Source organism: Brachyistius frenatus, unplaced genomic scaffold (genome assembly GCF_029030835.1).
Source record: "Brachyistius frenatus isolate BFR_SWC_R1_liver_20210118 unplaced genomic scaffold, ASM2903083v1 Contig_161, whole genome shotgun sequence".
NCBI lineage: Eukaryota > Metazoa > Chordata > Actinopteri > Embiotocidae > Brachyistius > Brachyistius frenatus.
Genome location: NW_027210760.1, coordinates 840,423 through 868,266, shown reverse-complemented (window position 1 = coordinate 868,266; position 27,844 = coordinate 840,423). Strand labels below are relative to the sequence as shown.

Sequence of the window (27,844 nt, the reverse complement as noted above, 5' to 3'; positions counted from 1 at the left end):
CTTCTCTTCTATCTCTATGCTGTCCTTTTCTCTCTCTGCTCTCCTCTCACCCCAACCAGTCGAGGCAGATGGCCGCCCACCTCTGAGCTTGGTTCTGTTGGAGGTTTCTTCCTGTTAAGAGGGAGTTTTTCTTCCCTCTGTTGGAGGTTTTTCTCCCTTAAAGAGGAGTTTTTTCCCTCCTAGCTTATGTGGGAATTGTTGAATTGTTGGGTTTCTCTGTATAATATTGTAAAGTCTTGCTGTAAGGACTTTAATGTGTTAAGTGCCATGAAATAACCTATGTTGTGACTTGGCGCTATATAAATAAAGTTGAATTTAATAAGGGAAGCAGGCCATAGCAATGGCTGAAGAACAGTCTGTTATCCTTTTAACTATGATCTGGACCAGCTGGAGACGAATTAACAGCAGATCATATGATTAAACAACAGTCCACATGAGTAGACAATCCCAATCGCTGCCAATTGTCATAGATTTTGATTTATGGTGGGTTCTTTATTCTTCAAAAAAGAGTAAATATAGTCACCTCTCTCTTCAATTAATCAATTACCATTATGAGGCTGATTTAGCCAATCAAGGATTCTGCTTCTTATTGCAACGTTTTCTGCACAATGAGTGGCCTAAATAAAATTTGATTTTGAATTCAATTCAATTCAATTTAATTTTCTTAAACAATATTGCCAAAGTGTCAAAGATTATAGTAAACAGGATAACATTGTACATGATTCACTACTACAATAATACAACATATTTACATATATCATTAGAGATGAATGCTGCGTCTGGGCATGTCAGTCCAAAGGTTAAAGAGCAGAGACCCTGAATGCTCCATGAAGCACGATAGAGATTTAATCAATAATCATGTGACAAAATATTACCAAAATATAATGAGGAATGAAGGCACAGGAAACAGTATTGTAATAATAATAATAATAATGACTATTATTATTATTATTATTATTATTATTATTATTATTATTATTATTATTATTATATGTCTGTGTGGTTGGTCACTGCCTGTGCATAGGCAGGCTACCTGCCGGGGGGTGCCATGGCTTGAACTATGTCAGCCTGCACTTCCTCATAGTATGCTGCTCCAGATGTGCAGGCCTTACACCACTGCACTGTGCTCTTGTAGGCTGGACTCTAGCAGGTTGGGCTCTGGTAGGCTGGGTCCTGGTTCCTTGAGCTCTGATATGATGCGTTCTCGTAGGCTGGTCGTTTGTAGACTGGGTTGTGCCACATGACAGTCTTCTTTTCCTTGGCCAGTGCAGTGTGTGCTGCTGTCCATGGCTCCCCTGTGGTGGTCTTAGGTCAGGGTGGGACTGGAAGCTCTTCGTCGGCTGTTGTTCTTCTCCGGTCCTCAGCAAACATCCAGACATGATCCCAGTTCAGGTGGACATGGCCTGTAAGCGCTCGTGTCAGCGTGGGATGATGGGCCATGTTGATTTTGTTTAGTGTTGCATGCTCTGAAGTGATCACTCTGTTCATGTTGTGGTTTAGGTCCCTGGGAAAGTCAGTCCGTGGCAGTAGTGTGGAGATTCTGATGTTAACCCTGGGAAACTCTGTATTCTTTTGGAGTCACCTTGATGATAACCTCTGCAACCCTTTCTTCCCTCCCTGACCTATGACAAAAGAGTTACAGGGCCTTGTCTGTGTGAGAGCACCAGAACTTTGCCACTCTTGACAGAGGAGCAGATGTCTCTGCTCCAGGAATTTGCCACTGGAGTCAAAGAGGATGGTAGTTTTAGGGTGCTTGTAACATAGAAGGCCCTATGCCACTGTGATTGGTTCTCCTCTCACTGGGCAAGGAGATGTGTGTATGACTTCAGGAGCGGTGTTGTTCTGTGAAGGGCTGGGTCATCTGACTGTGGAGCCTGGCTACAGGGTAAACCTATGTCTGTTCTGGCTTTGAGCATCCTGCTCTGTTGTTTAATTCTCAGCCGTTTCCCCTTCATATTGACAAGAAGTGTGTCTTACTGCTCCATCTCTGTTCTCATCTGACGTAGTTCATATCTGAGAGATTCATATGTTCTTTGAGAGTGATTTGTTTTTTCTCTCAACTGTCCAACAGCAGTTGGTTTCTTCTTAAAACCGTTTTGTGAGGTGTTTTAGTTGTTGAATTGTGTCATGCTTGGACAGTTTGTTTTCCTTGAATTCTATTAGGTCCAATTGTAGGAGGGAAAGATACTGTATACGTGTCAGTGTAGCGTATTGAGCTGAGACTCTCAGCTGATACTGGGCTGTTGAAGCAGGTTGGTTCAGGACTATTGGAGGCTGTGTGGGCCAGCAAGAGGTTCCAGTCTGCCAAAGTCTCTTTTAAACTGTTCAAGTTTCGCCTGAGGATCTTGCACCATCACTTTGCCTGTGTTGTAGAAACTGATGTTAGATTTGGATTATATCAAACTGGGGGATGGATTTGTTGCCAATCATTTTAAGATTGGTATATTCCTCACGGAGAGAATGCCAACTTTCTGGGTTCCATGAAGAGCAGCAGGTCTGTTATTTTTAAAGTCTGTGTCTCTGAGCAGTTTACTTCTGAATGTCTTCCTCCTCGCTTCACTGGTCATGTCCTCTGGTTAGTGGATCACCAAACTATCTGGAGTTCATGTAATTGTTTTGGATCTATTTTCCAACCCCCAGGAATTTTATGTAGTTAATTTCTTATTCTTGTTTCTTTTTCTTAACTTTGAATTGAATGGTTTCTCAGATTTACTTGAAACTTTTCAACTTTGTCAGCAAATTCTTTCAGTTTGATTTAACACTTTCCACTAAATTTGATCTAAAAGCAATCAAATTATTTGCAGCTTAGATTCAGAGTTTCAGTAATTCTTTTTGTCAGAGTGAAGTATTAACTCAGTATATTTCTGATTACTTCAGGTAACAAATAAATGCATAATTTAGATTTCCCCATAGGTGGTTGTGAGGAGAAGGCTTTGGGGGGAAATAGAAAGTCAATTCATAAATAAGGTTATGAATTTCAAATTAAATGCTTACGCATTATTAATATTTTCATTGACTGAACTTAAACGCAGTTAGAATTTTAGCCATGACCGATGTTTTTTTTTTGTTACACATTTGGAGTAATGATTATATTATGTAAATTGGAAAATACACAGCACGTGTAGTGCTGAACAGAAAACTGTATGAATGCTACATTGGGGAGAAGATAAAGGAGACATTCCTCCTCTACTTTTCTTACTCTCTCTGCTGACCAATCCCAACACAGCCTGTAGAGAACAAGCTGCCATGATTGTCATGAAGAACTCGTGATATTTTTTAGTTTGTTCACTACACTGAAACAAGCATTATCAGTCATTTGGGAAAACTGTTGAAAATAAATCACTAGATGCGAAAAACACCTAAATAAAGGTGGTCTAATTTGAAGCTGTCCATGGTGCTGAAACTGGTCTCTCATCAGTTTTTAGAACAGAACCGGTAAAACCAGTAGTTAATTTGACGCTGGTTCTATTTACAGGATTTGTTCAAAATCATGCTTTCACTATTTCCTCTAGAAAAAGAATGTTACAACATAAACCATTTGCTGTTTTTCTCTTTTCCAGTGGGACCAAGCTTTGCCTTTTATTTAAGAGTTAATGTTTCTAGTCTCGTCTTGATGATGAACAGACTTTTCATAATGAAACAGCATTACAACTACCAATCGAGTTTTATTGGTTTGTTGATAACAATCATTACACAGGTACATCTATAAACAAAGAGAAACTGCACACTTGTACTTCATACAGATACCTAAAACTCACATGAATATTGCTACTGCTGGTATGCATTTGACATTTCAAATAAAATTTACAATTTGTCTGGTGGCCTTTAAGAAGCCAATTTCAAGTTATTTTTATGCATACATATCTCATTAGCTTGGCTAAGAACACAAATTCCATTTTTACCATCCTTACAATGTACCATTACACACTGCATATTGAAAGATTGATAACCCTTTTCACAGCAGCTATACAAATTTATTGCAATGCTATCACAGAATAGAGACACAACCAACACACGCGATGCACAGTTCTGAAAGGGAGAACTCCAGTACTAGAGATTTTAGGTTTATTGATCAGATTTCTTAATAAAACTGCATGAGTACAAGAGTTAACAAATAGGAACAAAGCTTACAAACATTCTAAAACACTGTTCTTCATTATAAACAAGAAAACAATGAGTTGCCCTGTGACTTAGTCCATCCCCACCCCAGCCCAGATAACACACACTGTCCCTTATAAACATATGGAATGTAATCCACTGAGGCAAGCTCTTCCGGTTGTTGCCCCAGCTCCTGTGAACATCATGCTTGCGTGTTGACACGGTAACCTGTCCTGCACCCGCCCCGCCTTCACATTTAAAACTGAAATGAAATCCACTGACAGTAACAACAATGACGCAATTTTCATGGTGAGGCAAAATTGTAGGATGTGATGAAATTCCAGTCTCCAAATTGATGTCTTTTTGTCTTTTGTTAAAAAAAAGTGTTCTCTACAATCAAACTACTAAAAAACCTGTATTTAGAAAATAGTTGATAAAAATATTCCCCTGAATTGTACAAGAAAAGAGGTACAGGGAGCACTGGTAAAAGACGTGGCTGGAGAGATGTTATTCTGCTGCCTCATCTTTTTCTTCAGCTCCGTCTGTAGCAGATGCCTGGAAGATACAAATTTACAGTGTAAAGGTTCTGCCATGGAAATGCAATTAATTTGACATGTTTAGAAATTATGGAGCAACTCTTACCTCTTCCTCAGCTTTGGCTTCACCATTTTCAGCAGGGGCCTCTGGTGCTTTCTCCTCAGGCTTAGATTTCTCCACCTCCTTGGCTTTCTTAGGCTTAGCAGGCGCCTTCTGCAAACAGAAATATTAACCACGTTAGCCACTTACGTTTAACAGTTCAGATGAGTGAGTCTAATTAGAAGTAATCAAAATAAGGGCTCACCTTTGGCTTGGGTTTGGACTCTGCCTTTGTAGGGGCAGGTCTCTGTGAGAAAGAAGAGCATAAAGGTCAACACTAAGAATGCAGTGAACAACATGCATTTTGTCTGTGACAAGTTGGGTTTTTCTGTACTCACATCTTTTAACCTGAGAGATCTCCTCTTGGGCTGTGGAGAGTAAACAGGCAGATTATTTAAGCAGTCGTTTTCAACCAGTGGCTGACTGATGGGCTGTTGCTGACCCCTGGTGGGTATGCAGACAAACAGTTACATTTTTATTTTTTTTATCACAGATATGTCAAACAATGTTCTGATTATTCCTTACCGCTGAGTCACCTCCTGCACCTGTCTGTGAGGGGAAACAAAAGAAGAAAATCAGGTTAAAGAAAACTTTTCTGCCAGGGCTTTGGCAGGTTTAATTGGTGATGGGAGAGGCTTTGAGTGTTTGTTATGTAATTCAAAAGTGGGCGTTTCCAGGCAGAATATTAGCCTATGACAACACAGCCTGCTTTAATTTTGGTTTAACTGACACCAGGTATTTTGATTGGCTGAGATATTAGCAACAAATTTACACAATCCATAGACTGGACATAAAAAAAAAAAAACTCTGTTTAAACATTAAAGCTCAACAGTTTAGTCTCCATGTGTAGTTACATTCAACGCACATCAGAATTGCACCTTGAGGAAGTACATTTGCTGAGAAAGTACCATTTGCCATGCTGAACTACAAAAGTTAACAAACTCAAAACTCAAAAGTTCAACACACATCAGAATTGCTCCTTGAAAAAGTACATTTTCTGAGAAAGTACCATTTGCCATGCCGGACTACAAAAGTCAGAGTAATACTGAAAACTAAACTTGAGCCAGTCTAATGCTCACAACTTCAGTTTTCTTCATTGTGATTATAATCTGTAAAATCCTGTTCAGATTTCCATTTGCACAGCTACCCTGCGGTCAGACCAATCAGGACCAGAGTTGATGGCAACTTTCAATGATGTAGAAATTGAGCGGTTGTTGGTTTTTTTTTTGCGAAATGTGGTTTTGTCTCGACGCATAGTTAAAAGCTGCTCCAATAGTTTCCAAATTAATCCCAAATTCTACAACCAGTAGGAAGCAATAACTAGCGACAATTCCCTAACGAGAGCGCCCAGGTCAGACTATATAACATCATGCTATAAAATAATAACATCATGTATTTTAAACGGCGTTACGTGCTGGTTGCTCTACCGGTTCCGGTTACTGATTTGCCTACTGTATAACTCCAGTGCAGGTGGGGGGGGGGGGACTCCGCCTTCTCACAACACATCCATTTGTTTGTAATAAATGGGACTGCCAGTGTTCGCAGAAGTCCGATAGCGTAGTCAGTTCCCGCCATGAATTTGAAAAGAGTTACTCCGAGATGCTCAGCGACTGTCGGTTTGCTAGCAGAATCTACTGGAACCCCCAGCAACAGGAGCAGCGCTGTACTGACGGAGGCTCGCCATTGCATAACCTACAACTGGCCTGAGCCGACAATACACAGAAAAGCACTGAGCTAACACGACGAACACCTTCCAAGAAATACCGTTTTCACCGGTGGAAACGAGGGCAGCCATGCATTACCAACGCATATATACGACAGCTTAATGGAAAAAAAACCAAAAAAAAAACACGTCCGTAATTAAAACATTACGGGTCTTTTTTTTTTTATTTTTTTTTTTTTTTGCCCAAAAGAAAACCACAAACAAGACTTAAGTGTCCACACGAAAATAACAAGCACAGCATTACAGACAACTCCAACTGAGTGATAAGAATTACTGAATTTGACGTTTTCAATTTCGGTCCGCGTTTTCTTTCAGAGAAACTTCAGCATCCAGCGGGACGACCGCCATAGCAAGCAATCAATAAGCTGCCAACTTTCTCTGCAGAAAAAGCTTTCTATCGACAGGCAACGAGTCCCGCTTTGTCCCACACTGCAAGTAAACGTGTATAAATACAAATCCAGTCACCGGTCTGCAGAGAAATTATTTAAAAACAAAACGGCACACGGAAAAACAATTGGCGCAAAGATAATCACTGCACTAAAGACAAACACCAAGAATCAGCTCCTCCATAACATCAAAACAGACGCTACATCCTGAACTAAACTCTTGGCTGCAAAGCACAGCACTGGTGACATTCACTTGGTGCAGAAAAGATACATTTGTAGCAACATTTCAATAACTGACTGGAAACTGTAACAAGCCCATTTTACAAATTGCAGTTGCGGGTTATAAATACTGTATTACTGAATGCATGAAATATATCGGTCTACTCACTTTGCTCCTTTTAGGCATGGCTGGTTTGTTTTTAAAAAAAAAAAAAAAAAAAAAAAAGAGCAGAATGTTATTGAATACGGAAGAAAATACAATGGTATATTCTGAATAAAGCTGTGCCAGTACAGTCTAATACGGCGCAACGAGATGTTAATGTTCCATTGGAAGAAAAACTAGCTTAAACCGGATTGGATTCTCCCCCTCCCTCACTATTCAAGCCGTTAGTGTTCCTGCTTGACTGACTGCAGTATAACCCGCCCTCGCTGCGCGTTGATTGGACGACAACGTGGTGCCCGACACCATTTCAAATCTGGGCTTTTACCTGTGTGGACACATCTCACGTCAATCAACAGATATGAAGCGCTATTTGTCTTTCTGTGCCACCGTTTGCTTTAACAGAAGGCAAAATTGTTATAAAAGCTACCTTCCTCCTCGAAGAGGAATGCATTTGTCTCCCTCCCAAAAACTTTCACCTTGACATATCTGTGAATGTTTGTGAAACCAAACCCATATTGCGCCCTTAGCACGACTGATACAAGAATAGTGGCAAGTGTATTAGCGATTGACGATTGAGAGAGGGATGGATGTATGCTCCCCCGGCCAAGTCTTTGTAATTTTGCTCGGGAAAATGGCGACAGGATGCGTATGGGCAGGCTATACCTCTTCGCGTGCGCGAGCGCGCGTGTTTGTGTCCGTGCTCATTTGCATCCTGCTCGCAGCGCTCCAATGTGTGCGTGGTGTGTAAACATGACTTCAGTAGATACAAGTGCTTTGGCTTTGTGTTGAAGTCATTTCACACGTTTTCAGCGAGACATTCATTCACTTCCACGGGGTGAATGACACTATATCCACTGGCAAGAGAAAACCACGTGTCAGAGCGCAGATCAAATAAAGGACAGGTTTCAGAATTTATTTCTGTCTGATGAATGTGCTATAAGATATTATATCCTAATTTAGTTACTCTTTGTGTAACTTGAAAATGAATTCTTTCAGCAGGCATGTATCATTAATAATATCTCAATTAAAAAAAAAATTGCTGGAAGAGGAGACAATGATGCATTTAGATAATATTGAGGGTGGTTCTTATTTTGTTCGTCTTGTTAGAAATTAAAATCAAATGTTTTCACAGACATCCATTTCATCTTTCTATGGCACAAATAAAAATTCGGACCTGCAAATCTCTCTCTCTCTCTCCGCTTCTCCTATATATTACTACTTGCTGAAACTGCTGCCGCTGCTCTTCTATCTGGAGTGAACACCATTAAACAAACAGACATGAGTGTCAGAGAGGTGCCATTTCCTGACTTGTGGCATTCTAGGGCCGCTTGTCAACATCGCAACCCACCCAAATGGATTTTGTTTGATGTACCCTTCCGGCTTACGTCACACTTAATAGCTAACAAATGCAAAAAAATTACTGCTTAGAGTTGGATTCTTTTATTTTCCAGTATGGCGTGATTCAAAAGTGAGTGATCAATAAATCAGTTCAATGTTAGTGCCATACACTCAGTACCTGGGCTCTACAGGTGGGTGCTGATTTGACTTTAGCTCACATGTGGCAACAACAGCAGTTTCAAAATTAAACATAAGTCAACTCTGTTCATAAAACTGAGTTTAAAAAGTGACCTTAGGTTGTAAAAGCTGGTTGAAAGTTTGCAACAGAGACAAGCAGCCCATCTCCTTTTGACACTCCAATTCAAGCAGTTTGTTCAAATAAAAGGTTTTCTGTGTGCTCCCTGTGGGCAGAGAAGTGTGACACAAGTCACATGCTGATGCTTGCTAGTATTATTATTATTATTATTATTATTATTATTATTATGATAATAACACCAGAAGTTTCTTTCATCCCACTGCCCTACTCAGCAGTACAAGGACAGGGTGGGTGATGCATAAATTAGGTACCTGTATCTCTGGCTGCCACTCAAAACAAGCAACTTTAACAAGCATCCACGATCTATAGCAAAATCATCTTCTGTAGTCCAAATGTAAACTGTGAGGACAGCAACCAGTTCAACAAGTTATCTAATGTTTGTGTTCACCTTCTTACTTTGAATGTAGGAATACTGTGAATATTATATAATGAATGTGACGGACCTTTTAAGACCAGTTTAAGACAAGGCACCATTATAAACACCATCTTAAAAGCTTAAGGCTGAATTCACCACACAACTTACCTTTCCTTATTTAGAAAACCTTCTATTACTGTTATTTCAGAGGGAACTCTCTTTAAATGTATTTAAAAGCCACTGCTCCAGGTTATTTATGTTGATTACTATAATGTGCCTACACATGGAATGTAATATGTAGTGTATTCATAATGAATGACATTGTCGTAAAACACAGTTGTAATAATAGAAAGTATGCCTTACAGCATTTATAATTGTTGACAAACACTGAAAATATCAATATTATCTGCTTACAATTAATTATAAAATTATACTCTGTTACAAAACAATAATGTATTGATTATATTGTGTTTATGGATGCTAAATGGGTGGTTTGTTACAATGAAGAGTTCCCAATTTCATTTATATAAATGAATCACCAAACATCAACAGACTGAACCAGCCAAAAGTACATAAAGTATTTAAATGATTCCCTGCTAATGTTGCCACAACATAAGCAATGCAAAGCACATTAACAGTACACTCGTTCACCACTTGTTATGACATATGACGGAAGGGGTGCCTCCGCAAAATGACTACTATTACTTGTGATGCATTTTGCTTATCATAATGAAATAACATTTTAAATGCAGGAATTTTAATTGTAACGAAGTATTTTCCCATTGCTATGTTTCAACTTTGAGTTCTAATGCCTCTTCCCACAACCCGTTATGAACGCAGTAGGCCTACAGAGTATAGCGCAGATTAACTTAATGCTCTTCACAAGGAAGTGTTTTTAATGAGGTTGCAAAAAGAAAAACTGGCACAAACAGGGGAGTTAAACCATCACATGTAGGTACTATATGTCTGTTCGACATGGCATCTGCTTTAGGGCATAGTCTGTTTGCCTTCAGGGCAGGCACAATTCAAAATAGAGGATCAGTGTGCTGCAAAATTTAAGTGAGCTAAAACATCAAAAGCTTACTGCATGACGGTGGAAGTTCTACGAACACTGAACTGAAAAGCAACATGGAAAGCAGTTGTAGTTCTGTCCTGTCTTGCACAACTGGCTTCGCAAGACATAATTATCATCATGTTGGAAAAGCATATCCTGCAGCTCTCTGCAGGAGTCTCACTGTAAAGATATTGTATGAACTGTATACATGACGGAGAGAGGGATAAGAAAACGAAGGACGGGCAGGGGGAAGGGAAAAGGGTAGTTCTCAAATAACAATGCTGTTGTTGTGTTGAGTATGGTGGAGTCCTTCCATCACAGCTGCTGCCTGTTGCTGTCCTTTCCCTCCTTTTTGCTCCCCCTCGTTTTTCCTCTTTAAGTTGTGAGAGCACTGGGAGGAGGAACCAGACTGTGAGCCACAGAGGAGGGGACTGTTCATGCAAATGTTTGAAAAACTACTGTTTTAACTCACAGAGTGAGTAAGGCAAAGTAATTCCTCGGACCTTTGTTCGTCAGCCACACATAGTTAATTTAATTTATTCAAACAATGTAGAGCTCTAAGAGGTAACTGGAACACAGACGGTAGTATAATCCTTAGGGAGTGTGACGGGATGAAGGTAAAGGTGACCTCATCCAAAGCCTCTTTGACATAGGGCAAATTGTTCATTAATTTTCCTCTCTCTCTCTCTCTCTCTCTCTCTCTCTCTCTCTCTCTCTCTCTCTCTCTCTCTCTCTCTCTCTCTCTCTCTCTCTGTATCTATGTCTGTCAGAAGTTGGTGGCTAAGTCTTGTAAGAACAGGTGAGATAGAGCAGTTATGTAGTGCACTTGCACACTTTTATTCCTCTTTACTGCCACCCGGTGAAACAACCAGGCGTGTAGTATATGCAGCGGGTAGGTACTCAGGTGACAGAGATGACTGGATGGATCAGCTAGACGGAAGGAAAAGCTGAGTCTCTCCTTCTCCCTCTTACTAAGTAGATTTCTCCCATGCAGCGAATGGAAGCCTTACCATATGGAGCAGCGGGGTAAAGCCAGATTATACCATTTTGTGTGAGAGGGGTTTGAGCACCACTAGGCTTCACAGCATGAACTCACATTAAGGATGGGCACTATAGATTCCACACAAAACAGCACATACAATAGCTAGTTCAACATCAGCAACCTTTATGTTGTTAGCTTTTATTAATTAGATGTTTGATAGTGTATGTGAAAAGTAAAAGTAAAATTCTTTACTGGAAAATATGACCTGAGGTTGGTTTGTTTTTCAATAAAAACAATACTTAATTCCTTTGCTACAAAATTAGATTTGTATATCATATTTGATATTTAAATTGAAAATAAATCCTGAATATGAAAAAAATCTCTGAAAAATACTATGAAACGGTGGAAAAAATGACAAATATATTTACTAAAAATAAAATAGTCTGTTGTATTTAGCAATCAAAGGAATGAATACCAGTCTAAGAAGGGGAGTGTCCATGACCTGCCGTCAACACAATCATTTACATGTGAGAGAGGGTGGCGGCTGGCAACGTGGCCTAATAAGCTCAGTAACAATAAACCTTAGTCGGCTTTAACCATTGATTAGCTAACAGCTGACAAAACAAAAACAAATCCCACAGTAGTGATAATGCATGCTCTGAAGCTGTGCCTTTTTTGTTGGGAAAGTATTATATTGTGGGGTCATATCACCTTCTGGCAGATTAGTGGGGCAATTACAGGGAACTAATCAGTGGTGGCAAACAATACCATGAAGGAAAAGGATGGTTAGGATAAGCAGCTGATGCGTGTGTTTGATACATTATGACTGATGATCCCTGACACAGCAGCCCTGGTGGCCGAGGAGGGCCTCTGAATTACTTCCATTGCAAGCCACATGCAGGGGGATGAGAGGACTGCTGTTGCTGACCCTCCCCCACTATCTACTTCCTGTTTTTCATGGTTGTCTGCTTGCTTCTGCCTATACAATACCAGCTGTGTCTGGAGACATTCCAGCTCATACTATACTGCTACCCTCATAAAACAGTGAATGCGGGCCAGAGGAGCCTATAACCACAACAGTGGAGAGGCAGATCACATTGCCAGCTTCCCAGCTACATCATAGGAGATGTGCTAATCAAGGGGCTGTTTGACACGCTTTAACTGACAATTAGATCTCCAGCTTCAGTAGACTATTTTTTTTTTATTGTTTTCAACCAGGTTTCACATTGGAAACAAAATTTGTGTAGCTACAGCGTAATAATTACATTTACAGATACCAAAGGCTGTTGGTCATGTTATCTGCTCCAACATTTAGAATGTACAGCATTTGATGTTTTGTGAGGATCTGTGTGTGCTGAAGATATTTTGGAGACACAACATTACGCATTAATTTAGTTTGCTACTGAATCCAAATCACACACGGTCAGTGGTGAAGAGTAGGCTAAGCTTCTTTAAGTACATTTACTCAAGTGGGTACAGCTTTGAAGACCTTAATATATAAGTAGCACAAAATATTATAATTTTACTACCATTACATTTCAGAGGGAAATAGTGCATATTTTACTCCATTACTTTTATGTCACAGCTACATTTATTAGTGATATTTTACATAAAAAACATAGAATATTAAATGACTCAAATGTATGTAGAATAACCAACTACTGCACTGAAGTACAGCTTACATGTCACTGCCTCAATATAAAGATCCAGTAATAAAATTGAATTGCAGTAAAAGTAAAATGTATATATGTATATAAATAATTGTATATAATATACGTATATATATAAAATCCTGTATTCAAACTTTTTGATGTTAAAGAACAGAAGTATTGGCAAATAAATGCTCGAGGGTGCCAAAAATAAAAGTCCGTACCATGTATATAAATATATATATATATATATAGCGGTATTTGTACTTAAGTAAATAAGTATTTCACTATTATATATTGTATGAGTATATTTTATTTTCTTGATCTGTGTGCACATAAACACAGTTAATAATTAGTAATTACTGCAGGGACAAATTTCAGATATTGTAATGTATATATATATGTATACTTTCTTTGTGTAATGCATTCAAATTGATTTATGTTTGATGTTGTTTGTACATAATTTGATATTGCCTACCTTATTTTGCTTAGTGAAAAAAATTCCCCTGCACAATAAATTATATAGAACTCACGTCACAGTGCAATTGTTGACAAGAACGAGTTCACAAGTTTACAAGCTAGTAGCAACCAAATGTAAGTGCATCTATAATGCCGACATATCAAAAATTTACATTTCTACTGTACAGTTTTGTGTAAGAGGAACATAATCCTACAGTGACCTCTTGTGGTCAACATGAAAAAAAACACCTCAGCCAGTGGCTTTTAGAAGAGCTTTTTGCCGCCAAACTTGCAAAGCAAAGCGTTTCAGACACATCTATATTCTCCAGTCAACTCTGCAGCCAGTGTTATGCTAAACAGTTCTAATGACCTTAGTAATGGTGATGCCACTGACAGCCATCTAAATTGATCACAGGTCAACAGGCTGCAAGAGTGTGAACTCTGGCTCGCACGCAAACTTCCCACCTTCATTCATCAAACTACTGCTGGCTCAGAGGATGACCTGGACATCCCCATCTCCAATTTATGTTCGTGATCAGTGCTTAGATCAGTATTATGGATGAGTAAATAAGGGGTTAATTAAATTATGTATTTTGGAGATCATACCAAGGCAGACACCCCTAAATACAAAACAAGAAAATAAATTCAACTATATTTTCGTAAAGTACTTTGTAAAAGTTGCTGGGACATTATTAGTGACTGACAGGTATGCTGAGCAGATAAGGGTTGGGTTTTACTGACAGAGTCTGAACTTTGCTCCCTGTTGCCGTTTTCACAACCAACGCTTTAGTCCTGCTGCTCACCTGCTGATTCAGGAAATAAAGCGTTGGGACATTGAACACACTACAGCGGGAGCTATCACGCAGTAAGTTTTTTTCTGACTAAAGATGCTGTTACTTCAGGGGAATATTTAACTATGATTGCGAAAGTTGAGACTGAGATGCTTTATGTCATTGTCTTCAATGTCAGAGTTGACACAGAGATGCTTAATTTGTCATTTATGTAGATATCAACACTAGCAAAGTACGAATTCAAGAGAGCACATATTGAAAGAGTTTAGTTTTGCAGTAAGGAAGTAACCGTGCTATTAATAACAGAAGGGATAAAACGGGATAATATAAGCGTTCCTCATTTTAATGATATGAATGAATAGTCTATTCACATAAATATTTCTTTACAGTTATTTTGGACACTACAACTACAAAATGTTGTCTGTCTAGATTAAACAAATTTGTCGAACAATTTTCTTTAGAATTTTTTTTATTTTCTTTATATCTCAGCTGTCTGTCTTTCATCTTTCAGATAAACAACACTGACATGACTGTTTCCTGGAAATCATGGGCTAGCCTCCACATCTCCTCACTACTATGTGCAAGTGGAGGTCAGCACATATTTTTATTTTTTATGACTAGCAAGATTTATTCCGAAATGTAACATAATTGCATAAACCTAATAGAAATATAACAAAGAAAGAAAAGACAAAACACTTTGTTAAAATAGTACTAATGTGAATTATTTTTAAATGGCACTGATAACTCTTCTTATAAATACACCACCCAAGGAAGTTTGTATGCTTGAAGTACTCTTCTGCATTTTACTGCGTAGCTACTGTGATTGCATGATTAGGCTTGAGGTGCTTCCAAGACCTCCAGTTCATTCCTGTGCCCGAACTCCTTCTGTGTAGCAGGTCAGACAGATTTTTATGTGCTATAAACATTAGATAAATGAAATTAAAATCAAACTGTTCATTTTCATAAAAAGCTCAATGCCAACACCGGTGACTGATAAATACAACAGTTTTCTTCCAATAGCAAGAACACATTTTACCAACTCAACTTTAATGCTCCACTTGTGAAGGATCAGTCCAATATGTCTGAGTTTCAGTCTTTTCTTACCATTGCATGATGTTGTATGATGTACAAATACTGTCCTCCTTTGCACTTATGTCAACACCTGCAACGTTCTGCCTATTACATAAAAAAAATCTATAGTAGCCTGTTGAAGTTCAACTCAAAAATTTAAAAATTCAATTCATTCCACACTCGCTGACCAGTTTATTGGGAAGACCTGCACACGTATTCATGCAATTATCAGGCAGACACCAGTAAGGCGCTTCAGTTGATGTATACATCAAACATCTGAATGGGGGAAAATGATCCGAGCGACCTTACCAGTCGTCGGGTGTGAATCCAGTTGAACGTCTTTAGGATATGGTAGAACTAAAGAGACGCAGCGATCTGCAGAAATGTGTCAGGGGTATAGTGCTATTTGTTGAAGTACCTGTGGCTCACGTGTACGAGCGCACATATGACTTGTTTCTAAGGCATAGCCACCACGGTTCAATTGGTGGCAAGATTACATAGGCAATAATGTATGTTTCCATCTTTTTAATTTAATAAAGTATCATTGTCCAATTTCAGTCACAACACGTTCCTGCAAATGCTTCACAATAATAGCCTTTTTAGGAAATCAATAGTTTCTGTTTAATGAAATGCTAGAGGGCTTTTAATTCGAAATCATACATGCACAGTTTCTGTGGGCCCTCTTCTCCTTAATACATGTCTGTCATGTATCTTCAGTAATCTATCTTTACTTTTTTTTTTTTATTTTAGCCAACAACTGTAGACAGGACAGGCCTATTGGGTCACCAACAAACTGTTCACAGCACATTTAAACAAGTATGGATAATAACAATCTGTGGTGTGCTTCAGGGAGCACATTTCATCTCTCCCTTCTGTAGCCTACAAGAACTTTGCTGGGGAGATTTGCTTAAAATAGAACATTATTTTTCTTCATGTTTATTTCTCATGTCCAAGCTGAGATGAAGCTGGAAAAAAAAAAACAGTTTAATTTTTTTTAACCCCTACATTGAGGGAATACTAACTTATTGTATAATAAAAGACAACTGAATAAGACTTCACACATGCTTTAGAAACAAAAAGACAAAATCATTCAATGACTGCCAGCAAAATAGAATAAAACCTTCCTGTGTTAGTGTTGGTCTGTTACTCTCAGCTAAAACTTATTTCAGTTGCCACAACAAGAGCTCATGTCTCACATCCTCAGTAGAATGATGAGAGACCTACTGCTGCTGTTTCTGAAACTCAGGGCTGTGCGTTTCCTGATGTTTACCTTTGCAAGATAATGTTGCTAGATTCTATACGTCATATGACATTGTAGCTATGATTCTGATGAATTATTATACGACATAGAAATGTTCCAAGATAGATTCCTGACCGACTGCCATCAATCTAAGCAACAGCCGATATTAGCTTAAACTGTTTTAGTTGTGCTCAACTACCTTCTCTTTTTTATTTTTTTTCAGTTTCCCTTTCTTGGGGAAAGACATGCCTTCCTCAGCTCCAGCATTACCCATCACTATGCTGGATTACTTCACTTTAGAGATGAATCCTTGTAGGAAACCGTTTTGTAACTATTGTAAGGGCTGAGAAGAGCCTCAGAGAAACTTAAGCCTTGCTTTTTTAAAAAAAAAAAATTCCTATCAGTCTGTCAACTAGTTTATTCTGTCAATTACAATTCTTGCATAACACCAAATACAAATCAAAATTTGCAAACAAGAAAAAACTTTTCACTGAGCTTTTCGAGGGGCCCCTCTCCACTGGGGCCCTGGGTAGTCAGTCCCACTTTTCTCCCCACAATGATGCACCTGCAAATGGTAGTTGATCATAACAAGGCTTCAATTTAATCAGTTAATTTATTTTAAATGTCATTATGACAAATTTGACTATTCCATTTTCTTAATGGCTCTCTTGTGATATACGCTTTAGAGATGATTTAATCATTAAAAAAGTAACGGCAGCACTGCAACATGACAACTGAACTGATTCTGTTTGCGGAGCATAAGGGAGGCCCTGCATTGTATTAATATGGTGTTCCAAGTGAAGTACTCTGTGAGGGTATCTATACAGAATATATTCTTCAATCAACAAAGTCTTCGATTCTTCGTTTCTTTGATTTAAGAAAAATTGCAAGACGTAGGTTTGTTGTATCCCAACCCAAGTTATACATGATTATAATCGCTTTTATATGATCCCGGCAAGAAAACTGGAATTGCCGTTTCATCTGCCTCGTCAAGTCATAGCTAATACAGAACCCTGCTAGAGGCTCTTAACTCCAGCAAAACAACTTGCCATCATATCCTCTTTACATGGTAAAGCCCTCAATAGAGAGCCCTGCATGGACATGGACAAGCACCTCAGTACAACTGTGACTTGCTTCATTCTTACATTATGAGCAAGCACTTTTTGACATTTGCTCAGTGAAACATGCATTACTAATTAATCTAAATAATCAAACTAAAAAAAAAAAAAAAAATCGTATTTACGTACACAATATATAATGTCAGAAACTTTTATCACAAAGTCAGAGCCCAAAGTCAGCTGCAAATGGGACAACAATTTTCATATTTTACAAACAGCAGTTTTAAAAACATTCTACAAAGTTGTTATTACTGGAAAGAAAAGGCTACGTGACAGTTCTATCAGTTACAACAATAAAAGGACAAACAAACAGTTAAGAGTTGGATGTTAAGATAAATTTAAACAGCAATACTGAGCAAAATTCTACAATCTCCAACTGTGCATTGCACACAATGCACTTTAAACCCCAACAAATCTCTGTATATGTGACCAGGTGATAATATCGAGGGGCCAGAATAAACTGGAACCGAGACTGATCTAGACCAAGATGTGAGCTTTATTACTTTATAAAAAAATAAAACATCTCCAGTTGACTGGATAATCCAACTAAAACACAGGGAAAGGTTGAAATAACTTGTTTAATACCAAAAAAAAAAAAATCAAATTAACCATAAATGAACAACCAAATAAATAAAGAATGCGAGTCAAAACTGCACTGACAGGGAGATTGGTGGAAAGTAAGGTATACAACAAATAAACACCACTGCAAAACAAACTAATTGGAGCTAAAACAAACTATTTCACAGCACTACAATATGCTGAAACTTAAAAGAACTCAAACAAAACATGCATGAAGACTGCCACCATTTTGTTCTCCCTGGCAAAAATGAAACAACAAACGGCCCAAACAATTTTGTATTTAAAAACCAACTAAAACCTAACAAATGGTGGGGGAAAAAACAGTGGCTGGCTTCTCAGAAGTGTCTGGTAAAAGAACTAAGGAAACAAACAAACAAATTAATATACAAAATAAACTTTACAACCACATTTTACAAACAAAAGAAAATACCTTCCAGGCCTGAAACAAAGCCCTTCCCCTCAGTTGGGAGCATGCAGGTGCCTGGAGACTATTTATAAAAAAGAGGCCAAGTTAATATGTTAAAAAGACAATTGATTAATACATCTTTTATTTTGTCTAAAAAGCTAAAAGGCACAGTGCATCTAGTAAAACCATGTTTTTCAACAAACAATTTAAAACAAAGGGAACCTACCAAAATCACCACGAAGGCTGAGCTCTTGAGCTCAGGTGTACAAGAAAGAGGCCAAGGTGAGCTTCCTGTCTCCCTTTATAGCCTCTCCTCCCTTCCTTCCTGGGTCCGAGTGCTCGACTGGTATCTGGACGGCTGCATATAAAATGTGTGAAAATGGTAAATGGTAAATTACAAAATACTGACATATTGTTTCTTTAATGTCCAGTGGTGTTGGGACAGTTCCAGCTGGAGCCGTTAAATGCAACAGTGCTGCAAGGCTCCGATATCCAATTCAACGCCACCGTGCCGGGAAAATGGCAGGTCATGACCTGGACTGTCCAAAAGCTTCTGGTCCTCACTGTCTCTACAACCAGTGGCATAATCCCATCCTCAGAGCAGTTTTCTGCCAGATACTGCTCCCGTGAGGACACCAGCTGTGTGGAGTTCACCATCTATAATGTCACCCGCAGAGAGTCCGGGCCGGTCACCTGCAGCATACAGGGAAACTTTGGACAAAAGACATCACAGCTTCACGTACAAGGTGGGGTTATTATCATCTATACTTATCCATACATTCGTATTGTGAGAGATGAAGGCTGTTTTTATCTTTTTTTTTTTACCTCTGCCCTCAGTTTGAATTGAAGGCAACAAACCCAAAGACATTCCCTAAGTTCCAGGGTTTCAGTGATGTCCTCATCCTGACACTCCAGTATTATTTCTCCTTCTCAGTATCTCTACACTCACAAGATAGAAATGCTGAGTTGCAAGGGAGGCATAGTCACTGCAATGCACTCTGGAGGGAAGCAATGAGCTCAATTAGTCTTCTCAGCAGCTTCTGATTAACTAATGGCAAAGAATATCTGATGAAAAAGATGAACAAATAGCTTTAAAACCAGAATGAAATAGGAGAAAATAATCTAATCAAATCTAATTTGGACATTATTTTATTGGTCCTTGCACATGAAATTAGATAGTTAATGGTAGACTTATTATCTCATTCAAAGAACATATATAATCTTTGTTCATTTCTGTTTGCCTACAATAATTAATATACATACTGAAGCAAATTGCGGAAATATGAGGGGATCACTTTAAGCAGGCCTATTTGTGTGTTAGTGTGGAAAAAACTGATTCAAAGTTCAATTGACAGTGAAAAAATAATTAGAAATGTCTCTGCAATAGTGGAATTTCTGTTGTTAACGAATTAACACAGCATTATAAAACCTTCAGGGCCTTTACCACTGATAAAGAAATTACACAGGAACACAGGTGAACAAGATAAAAACCTTTTACAGCATTGGAAAAAAATCTCTGAAGCAACTCTTCCCATCATCAATCTGGATTGTTGTTCGGCTTTTAAAATCGGATAGTCTTTAATAATGTGTGAGATGGCTGGAAAGACAAAGTGAGTCATGTATGATATGAAAATAATGATAAAGAATTATTTAAATAGCTAGTTTCAAAATTGTTGTATTTTATAATACAAGTTGCATAACATCACCTTCAACACTCATCCATAATGGACTTTATTATCAGTCGTTGGGTGGCCATGTAGACACTGAAGTTGTCTTTATGATATGGTCTAATGATGTGGGAAAACAAGAAAATTAGTTGACCCACTGCTACACTATAAAAACTGCAACTTATATTAAATTGTGAACATTGTAAGCAAAAATTGCACATATGCCAACAAATGAAGCTTGTCTCTTATTTATATAAAATTTATTGAGTTCTTATAACTTCTCAAATGAAAAGATTCTATTAACTTGAGTGCTTGAACAAAATTCCCCCAGTGTTTACTTTATCTTTTGAACTGTAAAATGAGTATGTACAGTAAAACATTATTTTTTATTTTATTTAATATATTTTTCAATAGTTTTTTTAAATCTCTATCGAAGCTTAAAAAATGAGTTCAGTTAACAAAGTTTTCAGTCGATTCAGATGATGTCATTAAAAAAAAAGGTGCATACACCTGCCAGCATGCATTGCATTAAACTTAAAATTTCCCAGAAATCCTTTTTTCTTGTCTGAAGAAAAATTACATTGTACAATGACGGCCATGTCAGTATTTCAGGAATCTGAACTCTCTGATCAAAATTAAGACGACACAAACTACAATGAAGACAGTTCTTTTTTTCACACACTTCATGCTTGCTTCTTGTACAGGAGCATGAGTCATATGGGTTGTTGTGAGGAATTGTGTTCCTTGGCATGTGGAGACAGCTGAGGGGTTACAGTAAAATGTGCCAAGAGGGAGAAAGTTTGACACAATAAGCTAAAGGAAGTTAGTTAAGTTAAAGTTAACTTTAAACTGTACTCAGTTGTTGCTTTGAAATTTTGAGTTCTCAATTTCACAATGTCTTTTTATAATATAATACTGTTAAGCATTTCAATATCTGTGGATGTCCTTCTTTGAGTTCATTCATTCCTGATGAAGCGTAGTCAAGTCTACAACCAAACTCTGTAAAGCTGAATTTAGGTAGAGCAGCGCTTTGATCTAGCATTCTATGCTCACAATGACAATGCTAACATTTTTTTGTTTATTTTTTGCAAGTAAAATAATCACAATGTTTGTCATCTTAGTTAGCATTTTAAGGTTTGCCTGTGAGGTGAGTGATAATACTATTATCTTTGTGGATTAAATATACATAAGTAGAATGTTGAGCTAATTTTCTGGACAGTCCATCCAGTTGAAATACTTCTCCAGATAAGTGAATATTTTGTCCCTTTTAATCCAGGGATCATTTAGGTCTTTTAGATTCATTGTGTTGGCACCATTGATATGGACTGACTCAACGTATACAGACGTTGCCATTCAGAGAGCCACATCTGTTAAATACCCTGCAACCACATAATTCAGTCCATGCGTATGCAAGTCTTGAAAAGGTTGTCAGTTTAAAAATGCACTTTCTGTGAAGAGCAAAAAGCATGAACCAGTGAGCCATGTTTGTTAAGGGCCTGCTATGGTTCAGATACTTTATCAATGCTATCAAGGGAAGGGCACCACAGGATATACAGGCTCGTCCCTTCTACTCAAATTATGCACACAGTTAAGTGAAATGAAAAGAAACAGAGACATGACTCGGAAAAAGATTTGCTTTTATAAAATAACACATTAATAAGACGCTGACTCGTGTTCTGTGATCGGTCAACTTTTAAACAGAAAAATTGTAAATGTGTTGGACTGAAAAATGTACGACATATCCTAATGTCATGAATATGTAATATGCAGGAATGCTTATTGTTTGTCAAATGCTCGCTTATAAATGTAGTAAAAGTAGGACAGTGTAGTGTAAATCTAAAACAGTATATATATATATATACTTCCTCACCTCAGCTAAACCTACCTGTTCTCTAATGGTAATTTCACTGTGAAACATCTGGGCTTGGGTCTGCTTGTGAATGCATATTCATTTTGAAGAGGTGTTGAAGCTCTATCTCATTCTATTGATTAGGACCCGATTGCTGTCCTGCAAAGGTGACATCATTTAGTGACACAGACACTGAACAGCAAAAACTGTTTAACATTTAGGAAATGCCAATGTTCATTCTAACAAAGGGTCACGTCTAATGGTTTTAAAGAACAATGGAGCTCTAAGGTGCAGAGAGTTTATGACGTAAATACGATTTTGAACACACAACCAATACATTGCTTTTCTGACATAACCTTGCCTATGTCCTAATTTCTCAGAGAGTGGTGTGGTCAGCATCATGGGAGGGAATGTGACAGCGGTGCAGGACCAGCATGTAGAGTTCCAGTGTGTAACAACTGCTTGGCTTCCCATACCTACTGTCACCTGGACCCGAAATGGTGAGGCTGTTGACAGCAGCCTGTTCAACACCACTAGCATGACTGATGGGGATTCATTTAACTCCACCAGTGTCCTGCAGTTCCAGGCAGTCAGGAAGACAACAGTCACATGTCTGGCAACTATTCCGACACTAGAAAAACCACAATCCAGCTCTGTCTTCTTGGTGGTTGGTAAGAAAGTCTGACACAATTTTGTACTACTTTCTGCATCTCGAATATTACATTATTTATTGAAAGGATGTAGTTGAGGTAGTTGGGGCCTTGAGTCAGGCAGAGCAGTGGAGGAAAGTGTTTGAGGTGAAGATTAGGCTGCAGAGGCTAAGCCGGTAGAGCAGACAAATTGAGTAGGCGGGTAAAGGTAGCTGAGAGCCGGCAGAGCATATGAGGTGAGTAGCCGGACCACGATGACTGGAGCCCACAGAGAAACTGAGGTGAGTGACTGTAGATCGGCATTGCAGATAACCGTGATCACAGAGATGACGTCGAGACAGAGCAGGCAGCGTTCCAAGGAGGACAGACAGGTCAACTAAAACCCCAAATCAGGTTTAAGGCAGGGTTTCGGAGACACAATTACTTGGACAAAATCTAAGCAGCCAGATTTAGTGAGTTACGTGAGCTTATGGAAATGGCAGGGGCCATAAAAGTTCATATTTTTGGGGGGATGTTAAGCTAATATATTGTTGTTTTAGTCATGTAGAGTGAGAGAGAATGTAAAGCCTACATCTGAGGAAAATGTTGATCTCCCTAACTTCTCATCTTTTCCCACTGTGCCTTTGCATTTCCTGCATAATGTTTCCCCCCTGTTAGCTCGCTAAATTGTTAAGCCTCTGTGGCTTTTCAACGCCGTCCATGTTGCCTAGCAACGGCCTTTTTACAACTTAAACGCTTAAACGCCAAGCATGAGGTGCACAAGACTTCCAATGTTGTAACCACAAGCTCAAGAGTTCCAATTTAATGTAGCAAGAAAACATGTTAACCATGTATCATTCAGCATTAACGGTGCTTTTGCAGATGCGTAAGCTACCGATACAATGTGCACTAATGCATCCCTATACAATCCCGGATGCTGACTATTCAACTGTGCACTGATAACGAACAGGGTGTCCATCTCCTCTTTAGCCCGGAGGACTATTCCATCATCCGTCCATGATTTCCAAAAATAATTTCACATTTTGATTTGTTAGACCACAGGTCAGTTTTCCACTTTTCCTCAGTCCATCTTAAATAAGCTTGGTTGCAGCTGCATTTCTGGACCACGTTTATATATGGTTTCTTCTTTGTATGGTCAGGTTTAAACCTGCATTTTTGGATGCTGCGATGAACTGTGTTCATAGATAATGGTTTTCTCAAGTGTATCTGAGCCAATGCAGTGATTTCTACTTCATAATTGTGGCTGTTTTTAATGCACGTTAAGGCCCAAAGGATCACAGCCATCCAATATTGGTTCTTGGATTTTTTTTTTCCCTTGCATACAGATTTCTTTTTTTCTTTCTTTCCCTAAATCTTTTTGCAATTTTATGTTGAGAAACATTAATCAATGCTTTAACCATGCATATGAACGTTTGACGCACAAATCTGTGATTCATCAATACTTTCTTACCTGAATTTGTTCGTACACGCACATGATTCATGCCCGGGTGTCTTAGAAAATGTAAAAACACACCTTATTAAAACTGCATTCATTACAAAAGGGCTTCAATAAACAACAATACTGAAAACTGTTAACTTACCAATGCATTGACTAAATGTATTAAATAGGCTAAACATTAAGTTGACGGCCTTTAATCCTCATCAATTAGTGTCTTAATTTAAATATTTACATAAATGTATATATTTACAGATATTTGCAAATACCATATTAATTATGACATAAATTACCTGTGGTAAGGGTTGTAGGATAATTGATTTTGTTAATACCTCTAATATATATCTAAGTTGATATCAAAGAAATGTGCACAGGAAGGATCAAAAGTTGTACACAGACATGGAGAGAACACAGTTCAGAGGTGTAATTTCTAACAGGAAGCGAGCGCTACTTTAATCTACAGCTTGCTAGGGAAGTGAAATGTCTTTAAAATGTGCATACGAAACATGTTTTGGGTTTTGATGGGAGACATACTGCTTACTGGTTATTGTGGATCACATTTTTAGACTGGTTTAACAGCACTATTGTCTTTTGTGACTGCAAAGTGAAAACCTCAGTATACACCATGTAAGGTACAGTAGGCCTATGTGGGACAAAAGATGTTGATAATCACTCTCCTCTATTCAGGCTGTAACGACAGCATACTGATTCATCAACACAAATTTCATATCTAAACAAAATATATTACAGAAAATAGAAATGTGTGAGCAACATTTGCTTTCAATATTTGTGCAGTGTCTTCCATAACTTTTGAATAAAAATGCTGCTCTTTTCTTTCCTTTGGTTTTATTGATTTGAAAGTTATGAGCTTTTAGGTATTTGAGTCTCTCACTTTTAATTGTGGTCTTTCCCTCTGCAACAGTTCCTGAGCCTCCTGACTGGACAGTGCTGATAGCTGTGGTTGTGTCCTTTGGAGGTGCTGCTCTGCTGGTTTTGCTTATCCTCGCGATCATCTTCTGCTACACACGCAGGAAAGAAAAAAGTAAAGCCATCATTATAGCGATTTTAACTCAGTTTAGACCATTCTGCATGTCCATAATCACAAAGATAACAAGAAAAATTGTTGAACTCACTGGTTCTTAAAAACTAGAGTAATCACTCATTTGTTATTTAAAATCTTCTCTAGAATCCAACTACCAAGATGAAATGAGGTGAGAAACCACCCATATGTTAAATATTTGGTTGTTACTACTTCATTTTACATCCACTTAACTACATGTTTCTACAGACAGTGAAATTATTGGTTGTATATGTTTTTTTAACAGGATGGTGAGGACACAGAGCCAGTTAAGTGGAGTCGATGCAACTTGGCAGAGACAGGGTCAAGTGAATGCAGCATCAGAGGGTCAGACAAGTAAGACTGAGCACAAACATACACCATAGATGGATTACTGTATGGTTAATGTGGGCACATGCAAGGGGCCTTGAGGCTATTGAGGGCCAATGACCTCAAAATTTATTATAATTCAAAGAAGCATTTTTGTTTTTTAAATATTGAAGTAGATGTGATTATGGAAATGTAATGTTATTATGAAATAGTTTGAATGTTTTTTTTTTTTTATCTTTACTAAATAGATCACATGTCGTAATGATGTATTAGGCCATCGGTTTAATGTCATTTCCCCCCTCAACTTGGCTCTGTATTACATTTAATGTTAATTAAAACATATTTTTTGCTGGTGCTTTTATTTGGATAAAATTAGGTGTTTTGAATCGTAAAGATTCACACTTTGCTGTTCATGGCATGTGTTAAATGAAACTGACTTAAAATGCATTCATTTAATGTCAAAATAACAATATTTGGATCCAGGGCCCAGGTCAAGATAATTTATCCATTACACACCCAAGCTTTAACTGACTCTTTATGCTGTTTTGGTCATAATCACCCATAATCCATTTAAGATACCGTGAAGTCCTAACATCTCTACACTCCATGGCCAAGATTAGCTTGTTCAGTCTCTGATGTAGAAATTGGTTGTTTTCCTTCCCCTGCAGTGAATCAAACTTTGAAAAAGAACAAAAACGGACTGGAATTTGAGAGCACCTGGATCTCTGAGGGCCCGTTGGCAGTTTCCCATTTTGCCCGATTGATAATCACGTGTCTCTTCTTCGTCCACAGGTGTCACTCCCAGTGAACTCACTGACAGTGGCTTTTTCCAGGCAAATGGCCCCAATATTTTTGAGGTAGGATTGGAATATTATTCATCTAGCTACGTTCGGTGAGCGGTATGCTCACTGGTGGAGATGATGTTTGGTTGGAAATGCTTTTCCCCAGTGGGAGCAGGTTTGGTTAGTAGTCGATTACTAAGAATTATCAAGGGCAATTATTAATTTTCATACAATTATCAATAATGATTACTAGTCACGGCGCACCACTCTGGTACCAGGGACAAATAAACAAACTGTTATTTGAATCTCAAAAGGGCATCCACTTATAAGTGTCGATTCCTGAGCTGAGAGAAGCAGGGAGGCGAGCAACGGTTTTGCCGGGGCTTTATAGCAGCCTGTTTCAGGCTGTCGAGGTGGTGCCTTGAGGCGATTACCTAATAAATGGTCTGCACTTTTATAGCGCTTTATGAATTTATCGTTCTCAAACAAACCCATTCACACACAGATGCAGAGACAAATGGAGGTGCCATGCAAGGTGTGCACCATCAGGAAAACATTCACACACATTCACACACCAATGGTGCAGAGCTGCTAACTTTTCGATTAGTGCTACAATAATGGTGAAGTTGACTTTGGTAGCATTGTTATTGCCAAACTCCAGACATAATCCTCAGTAAATTATGTTTTGGGCTAACACTTTACGTATGTCATTACTCCTAACGTATGTTATTACAAATCAAATGAAGAAATTACAAGCCATGCGAAGTCATTACGTTGAGTCATCTATGACTCATTGCTTGACCAATCAGCCAAGTAGTGAGTGATCAAACAAATATATTACTCAAATACATATACATATACATTATGGTTAATGTCAATTTTGTTTTGCTTTGGATTTTTAGGTGCCTGATGTTGTGAACAGTAACCAGGCAGGAAATTTCTGCAATAATGCCAACAACTCTATGGGTGAATCAGGCTTTAAGAAACACAGACATGTCACCATTGTATAAGGACAAGGATGCGATGTTTATGAACCTTAGAACAAACGGCGTCCTAAGGTTTTGCTGCTTTGGTTTCAAAAGTCTGGAGAAAGGTGGGAGGAAGGACTGGATTTGCCCAGAGTGGAGAATGATGTATTGTAACATTAAAGCTGCCGGCTGAGGCCACCATTCAGAATTTGATCTTTCAAAGTCATTGGAAATATACAGAAAATGTTATATAATGTATAGTTTTATGGAGACATTATGTAATTGAAATTAATATTCATACAACACTTATTTTGTTTATCTACATATGTATACATATCATGAATTTACTCTAGATTATTTCTGTAGAGGAGGACCTACATTCTTCCATTACAGCTTATCAATCAACCCAAGAACTAAGCTTAGTTATAACTCATTTGTCTTACTCTTAGTCTCTCACACCCGAACTGGAAAACACAAAAAACACTTCTATTTGTTGTTGTTTATCGCTCACCTGATAAAGTGA

General features: G+C 38.2%; 2 protein-coding genes across 2 annotated transcripts; one reads left to right on the top strand and one right to left on the bottom strand.

Annotated features, from left to right (window-relative positions):
- Positions 1-3,645: 3,645 nt before the first annotated feature.
- hmgn1b (high mobility group nucleosome binding domain 1b) lies at positions 3,646-7,442 on the bottom strand. The gene is made up of 6 exons (XM_069716665.1): positions 7,232-7,442; positions 5,260-5,283; positions 5,073-5,102; positions 4,940-4,981; positions 4,741-4,848; positions 3,646-4,653 (listed from the first exon to the last, which is right to left on the bottom strand). Exons 1-6 carry the CDS (start codon positions 7,247-7,249, stop codon positions 4,606-4,608), a joined length of 270 nt encoding a protein of 89 aa, XP_069572766.1. The 5' UTR covers positions 7,250-7,442; the 3' UTR covers positions 3,646-4,605.
- Positions 7,443-10,899: 3,457 nt separating this feature from the next.
- On the top strand, positions 10,900-27,363 carry igsf5a (immunoglobulin superfamily, member 5a). Its single transcript, XM_069716677.1, has 9 exons — positions 10,900-10,905; positions 14,681-14,759; positions 19,015-19,329; positions 22,480-22,770; positions 25,107-25,226; positions 25,371-25,395; positions 25,510-25,598; positions 26,364-26,428; positions 27,256-27,363. Exons 1-9 carry the CDS (start codon positions 10,900-10,902, stop codon positions 27,361-27,363), a joined length of 1,098 nt encoding a protein of 365 aa, XP_069572778.1.
- The last annotated feature ends 481 nt before the right edge of the window (positions 27,364-27,844 follow it).

Bases quoted from the DNA above. Each gene is read 5' to 3' on its own strand.
- igsf5a (XM_069716677.1), top strand. The intron at 19,330-22,479 runs GTGGGGTTATTA...CTAATTTCTCAG, and splicing joins ATCACAGCTTCACGTACAAG to AGAGTGGTGTGGTCAGCATC. The intron at 25,599-26,363 runs GTAAGACTGAGC...CTTCGTCCACAG, and splicing joins AGCATCAGAGGGTCAGACAA to GTGTCACTCCCAGTGAACTC.
- hmgn1b (XM_069716665.1), bottom strand. The intron at 5,103-5,259 runs GTAAGGAATAAT...TACTCTCCACAG, and splicing joins GTGCAGGAGGTGACTCAGCG to CCCAAGAGGAGATCTCTCAG. The intron at 4,849-4,939 runs GTGAGCCCTTAT...TTCTGTTTGCAG, and splicing joins AGTCCAAACCCAAGCCAAAG to AAGGCGCCTGCTAAGCCTAA.